Raw genomic sequence first — 25,238 nt, forward strand, 5'->3', positions numbered from 1 at the left:
CAGTCCAAAAGCTTGAATACAGGAAAAATAATCACTTCAAGAATTCAGTCAGCGAACAAAGTGAGCGTGAGCATTGAAAGGCAGTGGAAAGAGCATTTGCTCTGCTTTTGACAATGGTCATAGCTGTCCTGAAATTTAACACCTACATTTTCCCTGAATATGTAAGGCTCAATGCATTTGCTCTGCTAGGTCCCTATCACATTTCTGTTACCATTCATTTTATCTTAACTATTACACTGGGCCAACCAGTGGAAGATGGGCTCCCCCTCTATAATATAGCCAGATTTCTCTAGTGATTTCTTCAGATCAGGGAGTTTTTTCTTGCCACTGTTTGAGTGTTTTTCTTCCCGCTGGGGAGTTTAAAAAAAAATCTCAATTGCTTGCTTTTTTTTCCACTGAAGAAGGGACTTTGTGACGGAGTCTCTGTAAAAAGCGCTATACAAATAAAATTGAATTGAACTACTGTCCTGAGACTCTAGAATCCACTGGTGCCCAGAGACGGTAATGCTCTCTGCTGTTCTAAAATGGTAATGCTTTCTACTGCCCTGAGACGTGATGCTCTCTGCTGTTTTGAGATGGTAATGCTCTCTGCTGTTTTGAGATGGTAATGCTCTTTGCCATTCTGAGACTGTAATGCTTTAGTGAAGACAGTAATGCTATTCCTGCAATTACAAGAAAACTCCCAAAGTCCATTAATGGAGTTTGTCTCTAGCCAATTGGCCCAGCTGAGCCACTACTTTAGACTCAATAACAAATGTTCTACTTTACGGCTGTTTGTACACAAAGCATGCATACAGACAATTGCATGAACAAAGGATGGATCTCAATCCGCCTGGCCTCATTGCCCTGCTGTATCATCCATGACACCAAAACGTTCTGGGTCAGTCCTCAGCCATGCCATGCTAGTGCCATTAAACTACGATTTCATGGTCATACCATAGCAGGCTTTTTGGCAACAGCAGGAGATTCTGCTTTGAGTCTAAAATGTAAATGAGCCAAGTCCTGTCCCTGTGTGTGTGTGTGTGTGTGTGTGTACATATGTGTTTCCATGCCATGTCATATCAAACAGGTCTTCTAAGCAATTTCTCTCTCTCTCTTTCTCTCTCTCCTTTCTGCTTTCCATCCCTTTTTCTTATACTCTCCTATCTTTGTTTCTTCCTTTTGTGTTGCACCTGCAACAGGGCCTGCAGTCTGGGCTGGTCAATTAACGCAATAATTCCTACAGTTTTCTGCATGACACGCTCAACCTTACAGTGGAAAGTCAAATGACTCACTACTTAGCTCCAATTTAGAATGCAATTTTCCAATAACCAGTACCAGAAGAGAATGAGAACCATGATGGTTGGAGCCACCATGTGCTGTCAATCTTCTAGCTGCTTGAATGAAACATTGATTGGCGATTGATTCATATTAGTGATCAGGAAGCATTCTGTCCATTGGATTAGCATCAAAAACAAATCACTTCAGAAGTCGGGCAGATAGTCTGTTGGAAGCCATCATTAAGCCAGACCTTTTTATCAATGCATGTGAGCATTGCAGTGTAAATCTCTCAGCAATCATGTGACATCCACCCCAACTTCACACTTCTACCACTTCTAATTGGCATGCGATGCTATTTGTCACTTTTCCAACGGCAATCTTTTTATTTCATTAAATACTCATGAAAGTCCAGAATGTATAATGAAATCATGTGTTTGTTGTCATTATCAACTCACTCGTTTGGCAAAACTGATTTCATCATTCAAGGACGCTCAGCTGGCTAACTCCAGTGCCAAGACAAGGAAGCATTGAAAGCTTTAGACAAAATATCCCTGGGCACTAAAATCAGATGCCATTACACAGAGGGTAGTAACTGATGGGCCAGTTCAGTCCGGTCACCAATGATGTACTTACCATTAAAGGTGAACTATGACTCAGTTGGCCCACTTCAGCCATAGAGATGTCGTATGTGCCCGTAGAGGCCTGTTGGGGAGGGGCACAGTCAGGTTAGAGAACATTCCCGCGTTCCCACGGCGACACAGAGATCACACAAGTAATGCTTCTCTTCTCGCTTCACATGGAACCAAGTCAGACCACAAAAGCAGAATCAATACTTTGCATCCTCCTTTTGGAGTTTTAGTTTTGTGCCATTATTCACCTAGACCACATTGTGGTTATCATTTCTGCAGAGATTATGGTGTCAAAGCCTCACTCACTACCTGGCTGACTCACTGACCCATTGTCTCAGTAAGTGGCTCTCTGGCAAACTCATTCACTGAACAACTTGGTCACCACCTTTTACAGTGGGACTGAGTGGAAGACAGTGGAGGACAGTACCCCGTTTCACCACTAGATGGCTGAAAGGGACATCAGAGCAGATATAAACCCTGAACATTGCTTTAAGTTGTGGTCTCTCTCTCCCAGAAAACAGAGTAGGGCAGATGTTCTAGGAAGAGTTTCCAGAGACAGGCTCTCCATTCGAATTGCGTATTAATGATACGTTATTTGTCAGGAGAAACAGTGAGCTCCCTCAAACGTGGACATGGTACCCAGGTTCGAGGTGAAGGGGGGAGTTTTCATCGCCGGTACTTGGTGGTGGCCACCAGCGCAATCCCGCAGTGAAAGAAGTGTGTTCAGGGATTATCTCAAAGATCATACCAGATTAGTCCAGAAAAGAATTAAACCTCACTATAATCGCAGAATAATGGAGTCTCTCTTCTCTCTCTCCCTCACACTCTCTCTCTCTCTCTCTGCCTCCCTCCCTTGTCTGGCCCTCTCTTATTCCATCCTCTCGTAACCTGGCCCCCATATTGACCTGGAACTTCAGTGCTGCTATTGTGAGCTGGTACTTTATTGGTGTGTGTGGGGGGGGTCAAGTACCCAGCAAGACATAACATTTTGTTCCTGATCCCGTTGTTCCTGCTGTTCCCTGTTTGTCCGGTGCCAATCGGGAGGGTTCTTTCGCCTTGTGACACTTCTCATGATCACATCGTGACAGTGCTAATGCGCCTCGACCGTGCAGCACAGCCAAAAAAACACGGGGGCCTGAACGAGCCACAGTCTCCAGGCTAGCCTGAAGTACTCATGGCACAACAAAAGAGCATTCACTAATTGAGAGGACTGGCAAATGGAAAACAGTTGGATGGCAACAAGAAATACTGGAGTCCTCCAGACCATAAATAATCTAGCAGACGGCTTCCCACGTATGTTCAGCATCATTCAAAAATATTTAATGGCCCAGTTTCCCCAGCACACAAAAAAAAAAATTGCAAGGGGAATTGACGATGACAGTGGAAATAATTCAGAAGAATTTAATTATATGGACCAGGAGCAGCAGTCCAACGCTAATAGCTCGAGTGATAATGCCCCCAGAAAGTAATGGTGATTTAAAACCACACGCACATTCTCTCAGTCCCACCACAGAGCAAGCAGGCTGTGCGGAGGTTCTATCAATGAACCTCATTGACAAGATCACTTTCGTCTCCCGGGTTGCCAGATCAAAGCAGGAAGCAGAACGTCTCTGGGAGCAGCGATTGTCAGATTAGCGTGAAGGAAGCATGACAAAGAAATATTTGTTTTGCGAGGGAAAAATATTCCCCGCACTCATTATAATTATTAATTTGCTTAGCATATGTTCTCATCTAGGGCAGTGTATATTTTTGCATATCAACCATTCATAATGCAGGACATTTTCTGTTGAGTTAATGCATGCTAAAAATAAGGGATTCTGACCTTGCAAGAAAAAATAAATCTTTATCTGTTAAATGTGTATTTTAGTGACAAATGGAAATACGCTGCCTCCACACACAGGAGCTTGGAACAGATATCCAAGATTGTTTGAGGTTGCATGGATGGCTTCAAACTGCACAGTCCTTTGCTGTTTAGTCAAAGAAAGTTTTAGTGCATTACACACTTTTATTTGCAGTATGTGCACACTAAAGCAACACTGCAAATATGGATTTCAATCATGACTACATGTTGAGAGTCCTTTAATATATATTTTAAAAGAAAAAGTTTTCATAAAGGTTAATGTTGCTAGGTTGTGCGATAAGTGCTCTTGCCTTCCAGAGGGATAAAAACAATAAATATTGGTGTTCCTTATTTCTGGCAGGGCACAGTTCAAAGTCACACCTTGTGACTGCTAATAACACAATGTTATTTCCCAAGTTTTGTTCCCTTGGGAAACAAGAATTCATTCATTTTGGAAGCCAGTTCCCTGTCGAATTTTCAAGGGCCTAAGGAGTGAAATTTGAAAATCTCTTCCTGAATGAGCCAGTTCATCTGTAACTGTGCCACAATGTACCTAAGATTGTTTATTTTTGCTCGAGCTCAGGGGGGTATTTCACAAAGCAGTGCCCTGTTTTGTGAAGCAGGATTACTCAGTTAGCAGGATAACTACACTGAGTAAAACCTGGAGCCTTCCCAAATCTGGAAAAAGGACTGAAGTAAAAAAGAGTTTGTCGGGATTTTACTCAGCGCATATTCCAGTTAACTCAGTAATCCTGCTTCCTGAAACAGGAGGATTGAAATCCAGCTGTTTCTATCAAAGTTTTTGCTGCAGCACTTGGTTGAAGGCCTGCTTAAAGATTAATATAGGCTTCAATTATTCACTTAGAAAACTAGTGCTTTTTGAAAATGTATTTTACTGTACAAGACATCCATCAGATGTTTCTCAGATATTTTACCACACACCCTTGCTTTGCCCCACCTGTTCCATCCGCTTCTGTATTTCCTCACCTCCAAATCTTTCCCCTTCACAGAGACCAATTCCGGCTCCTCCTACACGCCACCTATGCCCCGCCCATTCATGCCGGGAGGTGGAGCTAGCGTCCATTACCTTCTCGCAGATCCCCAGCTCCCGGCCCTTCATCTTGGCCTTGAGAGAGTTGGCGGGCTTGCACTGGGGCATCTCCTGCGTGTACTTCCGGGTGTCGCTGGAGACCTGCCGGCTGGCGGGGTGCGACCCCATGCTGGAGAGGTCCGCCTCCGTGTCCGTCCAGCCCTGAAACAGAGATCGAGCGCCAAGTCCAACCAGAAGCATCGCTGCGGCATGCATTACGTCTCGCTTCACCTTTCGAGCGCCATTTTGTGTTCTTGTTACGCCTTCCACTTTAGGTGTATTCACACTTGATGCCTTTGTTCAATGAGATAGAGGGAAAAAAAAAAAAAATACTCCTTTTCTGCTCGTAATAGCTGGGATTATGTTTCAAAATACTTATTCCTCATTTATTTCATTTTTCCCAATTAGGGAAAAAACCTTGTATTCGAGGAGCAGTCAGAAGAGTGTATTAAATATTGAAGGACAATTCATACACAGCTGGCACAGAACACTGTAGGCATCCAGCTCACCAAAAGATCCTCTGGTGAAAAATGAGACAGAGGAAAATCCTGCTGACTAAATTCCTCCCTCATTGGACGAAGGAAAGCAAACATCAGGACGTAGAGGAAAATGGACAGACAGACCTGATGAGTGTGTGTGTGTGTGTGCGTGTGCGTATGTGTATGTGAGAGTTTTATGCTATGGTATATTACAAGTATTCCATATTATCATTACAGTCAATTACATGATACTCTACCACAGTGGTCTCCAACCCTGGTCCTGGAGAGCTACAGGGTCTGCTGGTTTTTGTTTTCACCTTAAAATCAGCACCCAATTGAGACCCAAGACACCAGGTTAGTTGAGTTAACTGTGTAATCAACTGCTCTATTTGATTCATGAAGTGCAGAGTCACTATGGAAACCAGCAGACCCTGTAGCTCTCCAGGACCAGGGTTGGCTGCTCTACCATGTATAAACTGCAGTTAAAGTGTGTGTAGTGTTTATTAGTACTTCAGTACTGTATGGTTCCATAATGTGTGCTTTGAAGTCAGAGCCAGAGAAAACAATTGAATGAAAATGTTTCCTGTTTTCTGTAAATCTCTCCATACAGTATACAGTACATGCTTTATCTGTTCATCATTTAAATCCCCTCCCCTGCTATCTTTCTTTCTGTCCCTCATTCCCTCAGATATGTTGATATGCTCACCCTTTACATGAACTCTGTACAACCCCATAATCTACGAGATCACACACCCCAAATACAGGTAATGTACACAGGATAGCACCATAAATATAGTCACCATACACAGTCCAGTACACACAGGCTGCAGGGTCACACCCAAAATATGAGCGGTAATTACATGTACTGTAAAATATATCACATGTACAGAGGCTGTTCATCACCCTCTGATGTTGCTAATATGCTATGCTGTACTGTGATGTATTGCAGTAATTGTAATGCCTGTGTTTGTTTTGCGACGCTAGACCGATTTTCCTCAAGGGAACACAATAAATGAATTTATGGGCCGTCAGCCACGCCCACGTACAGACTCGCTGTCGGAGACGGATGAGAGGCGGGGCTTGACGCTGCGCTGGTTGCTGTTCTCAGAGCACTGGCTGGTGACGGTGAAGCGGCGCGTGGACATGAAGCTGCTGCTGGCAAAGCGGTCCCTGCTCGGCACGCACAGGATCACGCCCAGACACGGGATGTACTTAGCAATGGCTGACCTGGGGGGGGGAGAGAGAGAGAGAGAGAGTGAGGGATAGAGAGAGAGAGAGAGAGAGAGAGAGAGGGATAGAGAGAGAGAGAGAGAGAGGGGGAGAGAGAGAGAGAGAGAGAGAGAGAGAGAGAGAGTGAGAGATAGAGAGAGAGAGAGAGAGAGACTGGTTAGAAGATCTGTTTCATATGATATGGCATGGAAACACATAAAAGATATGTACACATGCACACACATCACACACACATCTTTTACACACACACACACACACACACAAAGAGGGACAGGGCATGGCTCATTAATATTCTGGACTCAAAGCAGCACCCACTGTTGCTGCCAAAAAGCCTGCTACAAACTATAACCATGAAATCTTAATGGCACCAGCATGGCATGGCTGGGCATTAACCCAGAACCTTGTGGTGTCACCGGGGATACAGAAGGGCAATGAGGCCACACAATTTGTGCACCACTTAACAGAAAGGAAATTAGCTTGGAGCTACACAGTGTTTTGTGGGTCAAAGCAGTCACCTCTGAAATGGAGATGCCAGATTGAATTAGCCTATCAGGTGACAGCATAGAAGGAGTGTCAGAGAGTGCTTTACTTTGCAGAAACATTTCACCGTGCAACGTGTCAGTATTTTGGCATCCATTCCGTGTACATTATAAGTAATGACATATTTTGGGTTAACTGGACCGTCACCCTGTGTGTGGTGACTATATTCGAGGTGCTATCCTGCATGCATTACCTGTATTTGGGGTGTGTGATGGCGTAGATTATGGGGTTGTGGATGGCTGAGGCCTTGGCTATCACCGCTGGTACAGAGTTCATGTAAGGGGTGAGCATATCAGCATATCTGAGGGAGAGAGGGACAGAAAGATAATAGATAGCAGGGGTGGGGATTTAAATGATGAACAGATAAAGCATGTAGACAAATTGAGAGATTTACAGAAAACAGGAAACATTTTCATTCAGTTGTGCTCTCTGGCTCTGACTTCAAAGCACACATTATGGAACCATACAGCACTAAAGTACTAATAAAAACTACACACAATTTAACTGCAGTTCATACATGGTAGAGTGTCAAGCAATTGACTGTAATGCATTTTATAATGATAAAATGAAATACTTATGAAGAACCTCATAACACACATACACATATGCACATGCACACGCACACACACATACACATGCAATAAACTTTTTTGCGTGGGCATGTATGTGTGTCACATGCTTCAGGGCTCAGAATGCACAGTGCATTAACCTGGTTCTCAGTGGCAAGGCTGTATGTGTATGTGCGCTAAGGGGAAATCAGGGAGAGTGGATTGCACAGATTAATCTCCTGAGAGTAATGGGTGAAATGTACACTATTACCCTTTAATGGTGATGAGCCTACATATAAATCAGGTCTGCTATTAACCTCATACAGAAACACAGGCATTTGCAGACACTGCATACCTTCTGCACGCCAGGTGATTTACTGAAAAGGTCATTCAGAAATCTGAAAATTTTCTTTACACCATCTCAACATGTTGTTGCAATATCATGGCAACCACCAATGAGGGGTTAATTTGTCTGATCTATCTGTCTTTCTATCTGTCTGTCTATCAATCTTCATCTATGACAGTACTTTGCAGGTTGCACAGATAAGCAGATTGAAGCTCTTTTCTCCAAGGTAACATCCTGGAACAGATACATACTGTACAACATGTTTTACTATAGGTTTTGTTTTACTACAGGTTTTACTATACTAAGCAAAAGACCGTAAATTCAAGCTGTAAGAGATAGTGTTAGTGTGGTAATGACTTACTATGACAGCAAGTGGCAGCGTTACTTTCGATATATGAGAGTAGAACTCCATGAATGAAACACGGTTGTAAAATACTACTGCAGTGAGAGACAATGTTATGATGCTGAAAAGACAGTGTTACTATGGCAGCAGGATCTACATTGTAGCTGTGGAAACATGAGAAATGTTTACCCTGCGAAAGCTGTCAGGGCAACACAGGAGTAGGGGGACCAGGATATGACGTAGAGTAGGATGACGATGAGGGCGATCTTCGCCATTTTCCACTCGTTCTTCATGCGGTGGAATTTCTTAATTGAGTCTTTGGTGTTGTCCCCAGTAATCTTACCCACCGCCCTGCAATAAACACACACACACACACACACACACACACACAGGCAAACACACACACACATAACCACATACACACAAACACAAACACGTGCACATACACACACACACACACACACACAAACATATAACCACACATACACACAGGCAAACACACGCACACACACACACACACACACACAGGCAAACACACACACACATAACCACATACACACAAACATATAACCACACATACACAAAGAAACAAACACACACACATGCACACACACACAAACATATAACCACACATACGCAAAGAGACAAACACGTGCACACACACACACATAAACATATAACCACACAAATACGAAGAGGAAAAACACACACACACACAGACAGAGAGAGGGAGCAAGAGAGTGAAACAGAGAGAGAAAAACACATACACAGAGACTTTAACAAACTAATATTACTGTAACAAATGAATATTATGCATAAGCCATAAGGGCCCATAAAATGACTGCAGCTCAAGGGGGGCGGAAGCTCACATGTTCGTGTCGCGGATGGCGCGGAAGATGAAGACGTAGCAGTAGATGATGATGAAGAGGGGGATGAAGAATACGAAGGTGAACAGCAGCATGGTGTAGGCGCGCACCGAGGGGCTGAAGGTCATGTAGTCCCAGGAGCAGGAGGTGAGCAGGCCCTCCGGGACATAGGCACCTGTGGGATGGCAGACAAGGCGCTACACTCAGAACCCTTCGTTTCTTACCAACCAATAAGGATTTCTTCCTGTCTTTTCGACCCCTCTTTACATTGGTTCTTGTGTACATCTCTCCCACCTGCATTCATGACAAAATTACTCTTCTGGCCGCTGTAATATGTGTTCCAGCTGCTTATCCCAAACAAGTACCTTAACAGATTCATGGAAGTGCGTGGAGACCTGATTTTCCAAAAATCAGTCACCATCAACAATGGGCATACAACCATTTCTTAAAAATAAACGGTTGCATAGGCAGTGAAGCAGATGACAAGAGGTGCTTATTTTGCATAATTACAAGGACGAGGATAACCCTGCCAGCACCCTACCTTCTTAGGTGATGCTACACCCAATCATGTCCCACCGTGGAATCAATGCCAGAGCATAGGGTGCATCACTACACTGAGACCCAACTCTTTAGCAGGACAAAGACCCTGGGCAGCTCATTCAGCCCATGTATGTCAAACTATGTTTTCTTAATTTGCAGAATTAGATAACAAGGTGTGCATTCATTGGCTACATAGTATTGTATGATTTTACATTTATTTTACAACAGCAAACTGAGTAAAAAGTTAGAGCTAGTTAAACATAGAAAATGAACAACTGAAGTTTTGGCAAAAAGCCAATGCATGCACATCAGAGTACTGCTGGTAGTCCCCATATCACCACAACATCCAAGTCACAAGGAATATCTTGATGGACAGTATACGACTTCTACCACCCCTCCCCTTGCTGTCACTCACTCCAACCAAAGAAAGGGGGCAGGCTCCACCCCATGGAGTAGACCCAGCTGGCGGCCAGGATAAGCATGGCGCGTCTCCGTGACATCACCCCGATGGAGGCCAGCGGGCGCGTGATCACGAAGTATCGGTCCAGGGCGATGACCGTGAGGGTGATCATGGAGCAGATCCCGAAAAGAGCGCCACAGAATGCATACAGCTCGCAGCCTGCCGGGACAGGACAGAGGGAAGGACAGGTCAGCACGCAGTTCGAACACAGCCATTCTGGATCAGAATGGAATAGCACTGTGCAACAATTAAATTATGACACTGTAACTTTAAATGGGAATTGCACCGTGAAATAGACATTTACTTAGACATGTACAAGAGTGGCTGTCCTCTTGAATAAAATGAGCTCTCAGCCAGCTCTCTACCAGTAGTGAGTGCAGAGACATAGCCCCCAAATTACTGTGTATGCTCCAGGTACCTGCTTTGCTAAAGACTACAACAGGCGGGCATTTATAGTCAATGGGCGGGTGTCAGACAACATCAGACACAGGTTGCCATTCCTACTGAATACAAATGGAGAGGCTGGGAATTAATACTTGGTTGGAGAGAGGGTAACATTACTTACTAGCAGGCTAGCCACCAAAGAAAGAAAATCCAGGTTTATCTGTTCATTTCAGTTTATTTTACTGTAAAGTCCTAATAAAAAGGAAATGCCACTTCAGTGGGGAAAATCGCATGGGTTTAATGCAACGATTTGATTAACTCTGATTTGCACCGGTGACTCATAGCGAGTTATTTCAAACAAAGTCACAACTTGCAATATTTGGTTATAATAAAGCTGGGCAAAATTAAAGGCGTGGCTGACATTCCCTCATAAGAAATATTAACAAAAGTGTTCAAAAACACAATTACATACCACACTTTAAAATGAGCTATGTTGTTTGAGGTAGAATTCCCCCCTTTAAATAGAAGTTGGATCATTATGTTAACATATTTGCCCCAGTGTGAAGGGCCCAAGGGGATGAGTGTAGGAGTGTGTTCAGACTTCAGAAACACAAGTTTACTTTAGTTTCTCAAACAGTATAAGGAACATGTTTTCAGTTATCTTAATATGCACCTCTCTAAACCTAGTAGTCTGACATCAATTACCCACAACTCTGTTGCTCAAACAAATGAACGTATAACGTATAACCACGTATTGTCAGGACTCGGGTGCTGGGACCCAGGCGCAGAGTGGGGGAAAAAAAAAAAAAAAAAACACGAAACTCAAAAAGGGAAAATTAACAAAGACTTTACTAACGACAGGTGAACAAACAGGGAACAGACAAGGCCACAATGGGCTAAAACACACTCAAAAAATAATCTAATGAAACAGAAAACAGGAACTCAAAAACACAGGCAGGGCAGAACACGGGAAGGCAGAGCACAAGGGAAGGTCAAACGAAACACAAGTCAGGAACAAAATACAGGCAGGTACAAACTGTTTGTAACAAATAGAATTCGGGAACAAACACAAACAGGTCACAAACACAGGCAGGTACATACGGTTTTCAGATTTCAGGAACAAACACAAGAAGGCAGGTACATGAAAGTCAGGAGACAAACACAAGGAACCAGCACCCAAGTCAAGGGAACAGAGAACTTAAATAGACAGGGGTAACAAGACACAGGTGAACTCAAAAAACAATCAAACCAGAAGGAGGGGATAAGACAGGTGGGAACAATGATGGGATAACGAGACAATGAAACAATCATACAATTAACAGGGGGGGAGCAGGACACAAAACAGAAGTGCCGCCATCTGGCGGCCCAACAGGGGAAACACAGACAGGAAAACAGGACCATGACACGTATAAACAGCAAGCATTCTTTGATGTGAACAGAGAAGCCCTGTGGTGATCCCTACAAACAGAATTAATGCACGTCATAAAAAATAGATGCCCCTGGATCAACAGCACCTGACGGCACCTCATAATTACAGGGAAACTGAAAGCGTGCGTAGAGGAAGGGATTTGATACTCCGGTACTACGACAAACTGAGCATGCAGCCCAAATCAATAAATACATTTCTTTCATCTACCAGATATGAAATATCTGCAAGTGCAGAAATGCTTCATAATTTACATCCAACCCCTTCTGGCCTTGTGGAGGGCCCTGCTGATTAGATTCCAGGACTGGTCCCTGCTGGATGTTCCTGTCGAAGGCTCACACACACACGGGCACACACGCATTGCTGGCTTCATTCAGCTCTTTTGCGCTAGTCGTACCGGGGTTTTGCTGGAGAGGGAACAAATTCCTCAGCCCACTTCTGAATCTTGTACGGTTCTACGATCATACAATCAGGTAACTTTCTGAAATAAGGAGACTGTGCTAGGAGGTGTTAATAATGAACTGTTTAACCTTAGCCGTCCGACAGGCAAAATCTACTCAAGTTCATTTGTTTCCCCAAATGCATTTATCTATGTATCTGTTTTTGTTTCCAATTGTTCTTCAGTCCAGTAGCCCTACATAACTGTAACCCTTACATATAACAGCAAAGTACTATGTGTTAAATGAACTCTGGTAGTTTATTTAACTCAAGAGTTCATTTGAGCCTTGTATGGGCTAAAATAGCAATCATTTATTAGTAACGAGAACTTTACTGGAGTTGAGACAATGCTGAGGTCTTTTTGAGTGCACTGAATGAACAGTAAGTACATTATGTGCGACGCGTAATACGCTCCATCACTTCCATTTTTGGACCCCGTGACCACATTCAACCACAGCCATCAGAGATTGGAGACGGTTTTTCTTTTTTTTTTTAACACCTTAACTAATTCATAATCACTTTATATGCTGGAATTTGGTGCCAGAGGGCCTGCAATTGGGAAAAAATGAAATGCACGGGGACATTCACATGTTCTGCAGGCTGGATTTGGGTCATGCCATTTTCAGCTCAGTACCAACAGATCCACTCCCCAGCAATTAAAGAGAAAAAAAAAGGAGGTATGTTTTTAACAATGTTGAATTACACTCTGAAGTGGGACTGCAAGGTGTTAGAGAGGAAGACAAATGACCCAGAACCAAAAAAAATAAAAAATAAAAAAAACCCGACCCTGACCCGACCCTCCACTCTGTCGACCTGCAGCTAACGTGTTTAGGAAAAGAGGATGGATGATTTTTTTTGTGAAAGCGCTACAGCGGTGATCAAAGGCTTTTTCGGCACTCAAACAAATGAGGAGGGCAAAGAGCGACAAGGGGCAGTGTTTGAGCCAAAGCTGGTCGAACGAAACGACTTTAGCTAAGAGTTCCCAACGATCCAGCTGTCAAATCGAATAATCGGAAAACATTTTATTTTAGCCCTAAATGTACACCTTTGACAAGGTTTCTCTTCCCCTGCACCCTCGCTATGTGGCCTGCAAAGCCAAATGTCGAGCTGGACTTTAATCTCTGTCCTGGAAACACCATTTTTCACCCCTCGCGCCACTTTCACATTCACATTGGTTTATGACCCCGTTCTGAGGGTCATTTTTCACCATTAAGTAATGGCAGGCATTAGGGTAATCCCCATCCTCTAGGCAGGCAGCGCTGTCCCTCAGAAAGGCCAGTATACAGCCACATTCTACACGGCACCCTAAACGTCACATTCTCTGTTCCTACGAGGTCTTTCCTGAAAGGCTGCGCACCCTCGTCTTTAGTGGTGTAGGGTCAGTCACTGCATCTTCCACCAGTTTCGGTGCGGATTTTATATAGAGCTCAAAAACTACAAACAGGCAGTCTGTAGCGCATACGGGAAATGAACTGCCCCTGCCTCCATCAGTGCTGCGATCAATCGATCAATCAACCAATCAGTCGTCTCCTCTCGCCTCCTTTTCGTTTAAACTCGGCGGAGCTCCTCAGAGCTCTGGGGAGCGCTGAGGCAGGAGATCAATGGCGCTCCTTTCGGGCGTCTGCTTAAGAAGCGGAATCGCGGCTCCTCCGGGGGGGGGGGGGGAGATGAAGACGTGCGCGTTAGCCGCGGAGCGAAAGCCGGCGATGGGAGTGGTCTTTGAAGCCGGGCGCTGGCCTCCACCCGGGCCGTGCGCCGCGTGCGTCAATGCCCTCGCTAATTTCCGGCGACGGCCCTCGACGGGGCGCTTCCCGGTTATCAGCAAGTGTTCCCGAAGAAAGGACAGCGCCAGGCCCTTATCGGTCAGCCTGCCCTCGTGTTATCCGCTAATCCCACTTCCGCAGTTCAAAGCACTGCATGCGAGAAAAGTGCTCTGACAAATTGGAAAGGTGGCAAAATGGCATCTTTTCTTTGATGTGGAAGGGCTTACAGGTTCCGCTATCGATTGGTCACCACTTCAGGGTGGGAAAAAAAAGGGATGAGGAAGAGGAGTTCCGCACAAAATTCAGTTTTTATACAATCAGTCTACGTGATGCATGTATACCGTTTACAGAAGACATTTTGTAACAGCATAAACTAATTAAACTGCTCTAAAGCAAGTTTTTGAAAGATCTGACCTTTGAAAGATTTCGAAAGATAACGATATTAAATATTGAGTCCAGAGTTAAAAAAAAAAAAAAGACTGCTCAATCAAATCATACGTTATTATGGACGCACTCAGTTCATTTGTTAACTGTTGGTTTGATGTGAACTGTGATTCTCATGCTAATTTTTCAAATTGACCAGGCTGCTCTTCTCATTAGTGAAAATCGAAACATCTGTCTTAGATCACTCATTGTGTCTCTTTCCATTTCATTGCTTTCCAATCTAAATGGCTAAATGTGCTAAATGTTACTTTGTTTCGTCACATATGGTCCCCCATTATGTTTAGTCATACACAGTACCTTTTAAAAATAAATAATGAAATAAATAAATCCATCCTGTGTTCATTCCTCTGAGTAAGACATATAAAACCCCACCCACACCACCATTTTTGCAATCCTTCAGATTTTTTACTTTAGACTGCTGGAAATGTACCTTTCTCACTGAAGATCCACCGTTTGTGCATGCTGGTGATGAAGAAAATGGGCGTCTGGGTAATGCACATGAGGAAGTCCGTGACAGCCAGATTAATGATGAACATGTTAGCGGGCGTCCTAAGACTGCGGCTCCTGTACATGCACACACACACACACACACACACACACACACACACACACAATACAAAATGAGAGGGAGAGACAGCTATAGCCTTTTTAATGAATTCATCCTGATGGACTGTGTGGAATGTTTACTAAGGCTTACTTATTTTAAAGATTACTTCATTTAAAAGAAGTCAAGTTGCACTGGGTCAGTTGGGCCACCATGAATACTCTATCTGTTCTGAAGCTGTGCACTTTGACACTGATGTCATTCTTCAAGTGTAGCTTAGCGGCAGCATTTCTAATAACACACACGTGAAACTTTACAATTAATTGTCTAAGTTGTCCAAGTTAAGATTCTCTGAACTTTACACAATGCTCTTAAAATTTGTTTTCACGCAACATTTTTCACATTTTTCAGGCTGTCACATGGTCTGTGTATGAAAGCCTTGAAGTCATCGAGCATATCAGGGAATTGGAGGTGTCAAGAAGATAGAAAGCTTTCGTGCCAGAGAATAAGTTACTGACTGGCCTACAGAGAATTCCACCCTGTCGTTAGCATGAAGGGAGTGTGGCACAAGTGCAGTCCCCTAAAAAAAGTGCTGTGGTGCACCTTCATGCCTGGCCACACTACTTAACCTAAACCACTCTAGTTCTATTTAATATCCATCTATGAAACTGAACAGTGAGTAAATTTGGGAGCCAGTGACTCTTTTCTACATAAAATAGCATCTAATTTTGAATTTTAACGATCCACACGGTTCTAAAGTAGATTGAAAATTGGAGGAGATACACTGTATATATCTCCAGCTGACTACTACTAGTAGCATGTGGACACCTGGCATGTCACTGTGTAGAACCTGGTGGTAAATATGTTAGCCCTGGCTGACATAAACACACCCCACTCTGGGTGGAACAAATTTGACCATGTCCCATTGCAGAGGATTCCTGGTCCTTTGATGTCCAAGCTACTGAACCCAAAATGTGCTCACAGTGAGTGCCACTATTGACGCCCCTGCTCAGGACCTAATGTACCACAAGCTCTTTTTCCGTTGGATAATGTCATGTAATACCTTCATGTCTAGTGTGACTGGAAAGGCCTGAGGCTATCAGATGGACGGGGCCGTACCTGCAGAAGGCATACATGACCAGGAAGTTCCCCACCATGCCGGTGATGCCGACAGCCAGAATGACTGAGCCGATGATATAGTGGGCGTGGTCTGGCACATCCACCGTGGGGAAAGGGTGGCGGGACTCTTGCACCATCGCCACCTGCAGGGAAGCAAGTGGATTTACATGAAACATGATGACAGAACAGACCCAGCTAACTATTTTTGGTTCATAGTACATTTAAAAAATATTAGGATAAAGTCTAGCATGTACATTTATCTAGTTTTCACAATGTTCCTTAAAGATAATTTATAAGTCACAAGAAGCAGTGCAGAAATTGTCTTGGAATATTATTACGTTTTATTATTCCAGTTTATAAAAGGATAGCCACTGTTAATTTCATCTGGGAGGTTAGCAGAGCTGAAAAATCCTGGTTCACAAAATGAAAGTCTTTACCAGATTTTCATTTCAATCACCTGGATTTGCTAATTAGGTAAGGAAGTAGAACTAAATAATTAAATCTACTGGCATGGGTAGAGGAAACACAAGTCAGAATATTTATTTTCTGACCCCCTCTGGTAGTTATGTTTGACATATAAGCATGGCTTATATCATAAACACTCATAAATGTTAAAAACACAAACCATACAATAGGTTATTTAAGGTTTGGAGAAACAAGCAAGAGAGAGCAAGACTTTGAAAAAAAATCAGCCACAATACATTATATTAATATATTTGTACATGATTAATTCATGTTAACAACTAAATTAGTTAATTCCAATTCATGTGATCCTATTGTAAAGTGTTTCCCACCGCCCACCAGTATATTTTCATGCAACATGCCCAGAACATTCTTCTGTGCTTCTGTGTCTCTGACATAACTTCTTTGGAGCAATAAATAATTTCTATAAATGGTTGAAAAAGAACAGTTTGATGTAGAGGCAGATATGAATACAGAAGTCAATACAATCTCATAAGGAAGTCCCATCGATTGGAAGTATAATAAACCTTACAGTACGAAAAAGAAGAAAACAGGCCTCAGTGTTCCCTCCCTAGTGAGGGATGTGGGAGACAAGGCCACTTAATGACAGCAGGAAAGAGGGATTAGCAGAGGGGTCAGAGGGGGGCTTTACATCTGCTCCCAAGTCTCATCTCATGTCCAATATATCTGTCAGGAGGCATCCCAGTTAAAAAGAAAAAAAAACTGATTGTCGGATGAACTGAGTTTGAACACCACACAGAGCTAAAGATAAAGCTTTTATCAATGCCACAGAGGGCTTTGTGGAAAGGTGGAAAAATGTAACTGTGGTTAAGGCTGTGACTTAGCCTACTCAGGACACCATGCTCTGCAGCTAAGGAATTACTTCCAAGACACCGCTGAGCCCTTTTCCCCTCCATATTGGACATTGCACATTCTTTGTGACATGACAGCAATGCGTGCTAACCACAAGGGTATTTTACAGGGTGGGTAGGGCAGGGCACGTTGGGGGTGGGGGGGGCATTCGATAGTAAAAAGAGGGCACTGCCTGCCCTGTAAACAAACAGACTTTGTCACAACTCAAGTGTCTATAGTCTATTGGTATAAATTTTACTTTTTGTTGTTAAGCATGCTCATTATATTTTACATGATTGAGATCTATTTTGAAATTAAACTTTAGCCTCCGACACATTGGCTGGTATTGAATTTTGGAACTGTATTTAGGTATGGGACACAAAATTTGAATAAACAGGCCTTTATAGCCATCAGCCATTTAAACATTTCCAATACTAATCAATGGGGCACAGAAGGTACAGTAATACTCAGAGGCTTGCTTCCAAAGTGTTTACCTGGACAAAGTGTCCACTCCTACTTAGGTAGACTCCCAGCTGTACACCATTCATCAGAACCGAGATGACCTGCATATACTATTCAACAAGTTCACACTGTTCACGTTATATCTATATATTCACCTGTATACACCTAATCCCTGGTATAATTTCACCTACACCTTAAATCTGGTCTGAGATCACCTGTGTGGACTTCAGTGCATCTGTGCACACCTTACAATACACCTTACATGCGGTCTCAGATCACTTATATAGGTAATTTACCAGGTGAAACCAACATTACCAGGACTCTTTGTCATTTCTCATTCAACAGGTAAAATCAAGCAGGGATTTTAAACCACTGGGCCAGTTTTTCTTTTTTGGATTTGATCCATCATGGCACCCAGCACAGTGCATTACAGACATGCAGTTAGCTGCTAAACTCCACAGGATGTGGCGTCTATATGTGACCCAGATAACATAATGTACATTCTCCAATAGGTTTAAACCGCTGACCTAATTCCACTTATATCCTGATGTTCTGTGCGCTGCCTGAATGCATGACTACATGCTGCTTAAAGGCCAAAGTCACCGCGTTTACATAACTGGCTCCTTTCAACAAATTCCAATTGAGTTCAAACATTCTGTTGAACTGATTATAAATAAAGGCAGCAGAGAATTAGTGTTTATAATCCTTGTTTTCCAACAGAGAACATTTTTTTCTTTCATTAATCCTGCCGTTATTAGCGAAGCATGTTAGGGTTGTTCACAGAATATCATTTATTGGTGATAAAACTATGGCCCTCTGACTACCTGCTTGCTTTCTTCACATGCTTCCGCCTCCCTGCCCTTGTTATGCTCCCAGATTTAGCAATATGAAGGAAGAAGTCATAGAGAACCAAGAAGAAATTACAATAGGCCTAAGTGTCATACATGGATGGTTGTAATGGTGGCTTGATATGCATACATTTTCTGTGGCTGTTTTCTGTATGGAAGAAGTCTGAATTTCAGTGGACTGCACCTTTTGCACCTCCAGCATAGATTAGCCAAATGTGCTCTTAGCGCCAGCAAGACATTCCACTGCCTACCCACAAGGCTATGCACCTAAAATAACAAAAGGGTGAAATGCACTAGTTTCAGCAGTAAACACAAAGGCCCAGACTACTGCTGCAACTGAACGGCAGGATCAGCCTTAATGGCGAATCATGACGAACAAAATCTGGTCAATACATGACAGGTCAATACTGGCTATGGGTCACACTCTGTTTGAGGCTATAATATACACCCATTACAGAGACATTACAGTATGTAGGAAGCACCTTCAAATAGCTTGCCCCCATCTTGATGGCAACCGGCTTGTACTGGCTCCAAAGCATGAATTCAGAGCAGAACTGGTGATCTGTGGACACCGCAATCATTCACAAAATAAAAAATAAAAATAAACAGCCCTTCCACACAGATGTCCAGTCAAGGGGAGGCAGGAGTGTTCAGGACTAATGCAACATGTATCACACAGTATCGGTTGGTTGGTGACAGAAGTCTCTTCACTGACAGCAACTGCTGAGTGCGAGTGTGTCACCCACTATGACGTAAACATAGGCATATATTGGTGCTATTGGCCTATTTCTAACCAAAATGGACAGTCTGGAGTGCCAACTTTTACATGAGTGTTTTATATTAAGCTAGGACTACTGAACCTCCCCCACCATATGCAACTACTTTTTCATCAACTATGTATAAATATGTTTTTCTAATTCCACAACTTGAAGTTCACTATGTACTGAGACTATACAATGACCGCCTATAATTTGTTGCCTATTCATTGCATTTCATGTAGGTTAGTTATGCTACTTTCCATTAATGAAATGCCTATTTATCATTAAATTTATTTTTGAAAATTTAAATATTGAAAATATATTTCATAGTCATAAAAATTATTTTTCATAAATAATTATGGTTATGGTAAATAAAAATGGTTAATTATATAAATTCATTCTTGCATATTCAAATTTTGAAATTGCTTCGGTTATCATGCTCAAATGGTTTCAAACTACCAAAGTATGGCAACTGTGCATATCCATGCAGTCTCACCCAATGCAAACCAGTCTTCAGGGTCGCAGTGTCAACGTTGTTTTAAAACCTTGTTTCAACATTTTAACAATGTTGACATGGTGCCACAGAATACCAGTGTGCTTTGGTTGGAAAAACACAGCTGGTGTACTTCAGTGTACCTCCACAACTACGTCTGTGAGTGTTCATGAGTAACTGTGGCATAATATTTGGAAAGAGACATTGCTGTTGAGTTTTTCAAAAATATTTTTTGTCACATTGAGCACCACACACGTTTGCCCATTGAGGTCTGATGTATCATGGTGAGCTGCAGCAGATATCTAGAATACTCATCAAATCTCAGAGAAACTATCTGGTTGGATAGATAGCACTCTGTGTCAGGGGTTCGAGGGGTTGGACCCTGGCGCAGAGTAAAAAAACACAGGAGACTCCAAAAGGGAAATTCAAACAAAGACTTTACTAAATAAACAGGGAACAAACAAAGGGCCACGAGCGGCAAAACCATAAACACAAAAAGATTCTTAAGAACCTAAAAAAAAACAAAACAGAACACAGGCAGGGCGGAATACAGGCAGGACAGAATACACACAAGCAGGAATGCAGGCAGAAACAAAGTCAGAAACACACAACGCACAAGCAGGACCGAAGCAGGCAGAATACATACATTCAGAAATGAACACAAGTAGGAAACAAACACAAGGAACCAGCACCCAAGTCAAGGGGACAAAGAACTTAAATAGACAGGGGGTAACAAGGCACAGGTGAACTCAAAAAACAATCAAACCAGAAAAGGAGGGGATAACAAGACACAGGTGGGAACAATGATAGAATAATGAGACAATAATGGAAAACAATAATACAATTAACGGGGAAGCAGGACACAAAACAGAAGTGCCGCCATCTGGCGGCCCAACAAAAGAAACACAGACAGGAAAACACAGAACCATGACACTTTGGGTATATTTAATTTTTTGGTGTCCCTGAAAACTAATAGACGCAATTGAAAAATAGTGCATGGTGGTATATATAGAACCCAAGGAGACAGGAGACGTATAATCAGTATAATCTCGGTCCAGATGCCCAAAGTATCCAAGCCTTGGCTGAAATAGAGATAAGAGTTTAAAATGAAATAGCATTAGGAGGATCATCTGTTTCAGAGATTGGTGGGAAAAGGAATAACCAAAGAGTTTCCCTGCTCCAAGACCAGAGGCTCTCCCTCCATTTTTTTATAAGGCTACAATACATGCTTCAAAGCAGCAAATCACGTGAGAAGCTGTGATGTCAAAGCACATAGGCAGACTCAAGGTCTTCACCAATGTGTTCCCAGTGGAAATTACTGGGTGCTGATTAGAAAGTGTATGTTTGTATTTCAGATTTTCTTATGTATTATGCAAAGCTACATAGAGAATGTTCACTGTCAAAAAAGCATTATATTTCAGGTCTTTTTATTATTAGTGCATAAAGTATCCCATCTGTTAATGTTGGCTTGATATACTGTAATACATATACAGTGTATAAATGCAGATGGGCAAGCCTATGTAAATCGTTCTATTTCCAAGCAACCTTGAGAGTCTAGTTTGCTTTCCTTCCGGCTAAAATCATGTTCCGGAGGTTTTTACATTGTGGCTGATAAGAAATGTTTGCTCTTGTCTTTTTTCTTCTTGAATTTGTTTTTTTAAAAAATTTGTTTCCTCTCTTTGGACCCAATAATCGAAATGATGGCTGCTTGAAAATGTCAGAAAAGGCAGACATCGAAAGTAGGTACAAGGCAGTGCGTTGACAGCAACACGGTTGTTGTAGCTTTGGCTCTGTTCTCCAGCACTTTTGATTTATAATAAAAACAATGAATACGGGGTGCATACTGCCAGCTTTCATCTGATGGTATTTACATGGCTATCTGGTGATCCTTGTAGGAATTACAGCCCTTTTTATTCATGGGCCCTCCATTTTAGGGGACCAAAAATAGTTGGATAATTGGCTGGTAATTTTTCTTTTTTTACTTGGCAGGCTGTGTGTCTTTGTGTCATTAGTTCATGCACAAAAAGCTAACAAAAGGTCTACTGTTTGTTCTAGGTGAGACATTTTCATTTGTTATCTCTCAACATGAGGACCAAAGAAGCATCAATGCCAGTAAAGCAAGGCCATCGTGAAGCTGAGAAATCAGAATAAATTAATCAGAGATATGGTACATGGACTGCATTTATATAGCGCTTTTATCCAAAGCGCTTTACAATTGATGCCCCTCATTCGCCAGAGCAGTTAGGGGTCAGGGGTTAGGTGTCTTGCTCAAGGACACTTCGACATGCCCAGGGCGGGGTTTGAACCGGCAACCCTCCGACTGCCAGACAATCGGTCTTACCTCCTGAGCTATGTCGCCCCATATAGAGATAGAGATATAGCCAAAACATTGGATCTGTCAAAATCAACTGTTGGGCACACTGAAGCAAGCACACACTTGCTTTACTTGCTTGTGAGCTCAGCAATAACAAACAACCTGGCAGACTATGGAAGACCACTGTTGTGGAGAATGCTTTCTATTCAGCTGTTTTAAACTGTTGACCCGATCAAGAACACTCTCCAGGATGTAGGCATAGCTGTTACAAAGACTACCATAAAGCAAAGACTATACCAGCATAACCTCAGAGGGGTTCACCACAAGATGCAAACCACTTGGTAAGCCTCAAGAACAGAACAAGAAAAAAAAACTTCACAGTTCTGGAACAAAGTCTTAAGGACAGATTAAACCAACATTAACCTGTACCAAAGTGAAGGGAGGAAAGAAAGGAACTGCTCATGATCCAATGCATGCCACCTCAGCTGTGAAACATGGTGGAGGTAGTGTTATGGCTTGAGCATGTATTCACTGTTTCATTTCAGATCCAATATGCTGGAGTACAGAGCCAAACCAGCTAAACTTGTGTCACTCTCCAAATACTTACAGACACTGTTTAAGAGGTGAAATAATGAGGTTGTCTGTTTATTGGAACACTGCACTAATCATCACACAGAGGCATACAGAGCTCCAGCAAGAGCAGGCAACGGACAAATGAACAGGAATCCTGGCTACGGCTACGGCTTCTTGTCTTCTGCTTACAGTACACTACTTAAAGTGTTGTATTGTAAACAGCAACATGTTTAGACATATCTGGGCATTGGCCATTTTAATCATTGCTGCCTGAAATCAACGTTGGTAGAAACACTGACCTTTAGTTCTGTTCTTGCAGCAAGAGCATGCGCACAGGTCCTGAAATATATAATACGTCACACAGTAAAAAAAAAAAAAAAATACACTGTATTGCGTGCTAACATAAAAGCATTCCAACATGAAAGAACATGAGGGATTGTTCCGATGGCGACAAGTGTGTTGGAAAATGGGCTTGCAGCAGGGCTTACCGCAGATTTATTGTCATGGATTGCAGCACATGACAATTGCTCCAAACATTCGCTCTGGAGATGGAGTAAGGGATCATTCATTCTTTTCTGTGGATGGATAAGGCAGGGACAATGGCCCAAGGGCCCTGTCAACCAGCCTGTACAATAGCTCAAAGTGTCAGGCCCCGGGCCCTCACTTTCAATAATACCGTATTTCTGTCCACACGTCATTAATGCATACACACACACACAAAGCGCACACACACATTAATGCTTAACAGGGCACACATGCACACACACACACACACACACACACGTTCACACATAAACACACGCACAGTTTACAAACATGCCTACAGCTGTCTTTTTAGTCTTTGTTTGTAGAACACCTCAGTTTACAATCCAGGCAGTCATCTACTGAGGGATACCAGGAGACGACAGGGTCGTGTTTAAATGAGACTGGTTCAGACTGGTTTCGACTGGGGCAACTGGCAGGAAGTCAATGCAGTTCCCCTGGGAGACAAAGATAAGTTCTCACTGTGGGTGTGTCCTCGCTTGATCAATAACTAGATCAGTTTTGGCTCCCACACAGAGGCTGTGCTGGACACACACACGCTGGCTGTCTGTGAGAGGAACACAGATAACATGCAGAGAACAGAGCATGGTCACATTTCCATGGTAGTTTCCACCATCTCTAATCAAAATATAACCTCCACCACTGGAGTTTTGACAGTCCACAGAATGTAATAATATTGTATAAGAGACAGAATGTTGTTATTATGATATAAAATACACAGTAGTAAATGTACGAGATTATTATAAGACCAACCATTTCATGATTGATGACAAAGACCAAACTTCATTGTGTGTGTGTGTGTGTGTGTGTGTATATATATATATACATATATGTGTGTGTGTGTGTGTGTGAAAAAGAGAATGTGAAAAGGGAGAGAGAAAAGTAAGAAAAGAAAAGAAATGTAGTATGAATGGGGAGAGGGACCACATTTCTGATTGTCTGGCCAAATGGCTGTAAACAGTATAAAATGGAAACTGTGAAATGTACCCCTTAATCTGTCAAATAAAGTTTAAGATGAGCAGATACACATTAAGTACAGGCTAAAACTGTCCTCATATAACTAGAAATTACCAGTACTCAACCTTGACAGGAAATTCAAGCATCAACAAGGACAGTGGAAACATTTTTCATACAAAAATCATATTAAATCTCAACTGTTAAATCTGGTAAACAATCTAAATTACGTTGCCCTTCTAATCAGTTTGACAAATCAGTTTGGTGAGCCGAAAGTTACCCTGCATTTGTTTCCTACATCGCAGAAAGCTAGCTACAGCAGAAGCAACTCAGTATTGATGTTTAGCAGCAGAAGGCTATGCCAAGCATCAATAGTGAATTGCTTGCACAAACAGACCACAAGAAAGATCACATGTGGTGCGGGCATTTTAACTGCCCACAGGCTTAGACAGTAATGTCATTTTGAATGGAAAATAAATGGTAGCGAATGCAAGTGATTATTACAGTCATACAATGCTTCATTTGATTCAATCTTTTCTATTCATGTCAACGACTACTTCATTTAACACCAAAGTGGTGTTACGCTGTAAAATCTATTTATTGATTTCATGGCTGTCTTAAATGTCAGTATTTGTCTCTTTGTGCATTGACATCTTAATTCTTGTTGCCGTTTTCAATAAGTTTTTTTTA

At 42.4% G+C, this 25,238-nt stretch overlaps 1 protein-coding gene across 1 annotated transcript in view; it reads right to left on the reverse strand.

Annotated features, from left to right (window-relative positions):
• The window catches only part of LOC118219832 (melanopsin-A-like), a 33,814-nt gene that overhangs the window by 1,231 nt on the left and 7,345 nt on the right, over positions 1-25,238 (reverse strand). Inside the window, exons 3-11 of the mRNA XM_035403289.1 lie at positions 16,290-16,432; positions 15,057-15,190; positions 10,127-10,330; positions 9,175-9,346; positions 8,495-8,656; positions 7,262-7,369; positions 6,345-6,525; positions 4,817-4,981; positions 1,894-1,962 (exon numbers count right to left, since the gene is read on the reverse strand). Coding sequence (XP_035259180.1) covers positions 1,894-1,962; positions 4,817-4,981; positions 6,345-6,525; positions 7,262-7,369; positions 8,495-8,656; positions 9,175-9,346; positions 10,127-10,330; positions 15,057-15,190; positions 16,290-16,432 — 1,338 coding nt within the window. The remainder of the gene's footprint in view (positions 1-1,893; positions 1,963-4,816; positions 4,982-6,344; positions 6,526-7,261; positions 7,370-8,494; positions 8,657-9,174; positions 9,347-10,126; positions 10,331-15,056; positions 15,191-16,289; positions 16,433-25,238) is intronic.

Source organism: Anguilla anguilla, chromosome 2 (assembly GCF_013347855.1).
Source record: "Anguilla anguilla isolate fAngAng1 chromosome 2, fAngAng1.pri, whole genome shotgun sequence".
NCBI classification, from domain to species: Eukaryota; Metazoa; Chordata; class Actinopteri; order Anguilliformes; family Anguillidae; genus Anguilla; species Anguilla anguilla.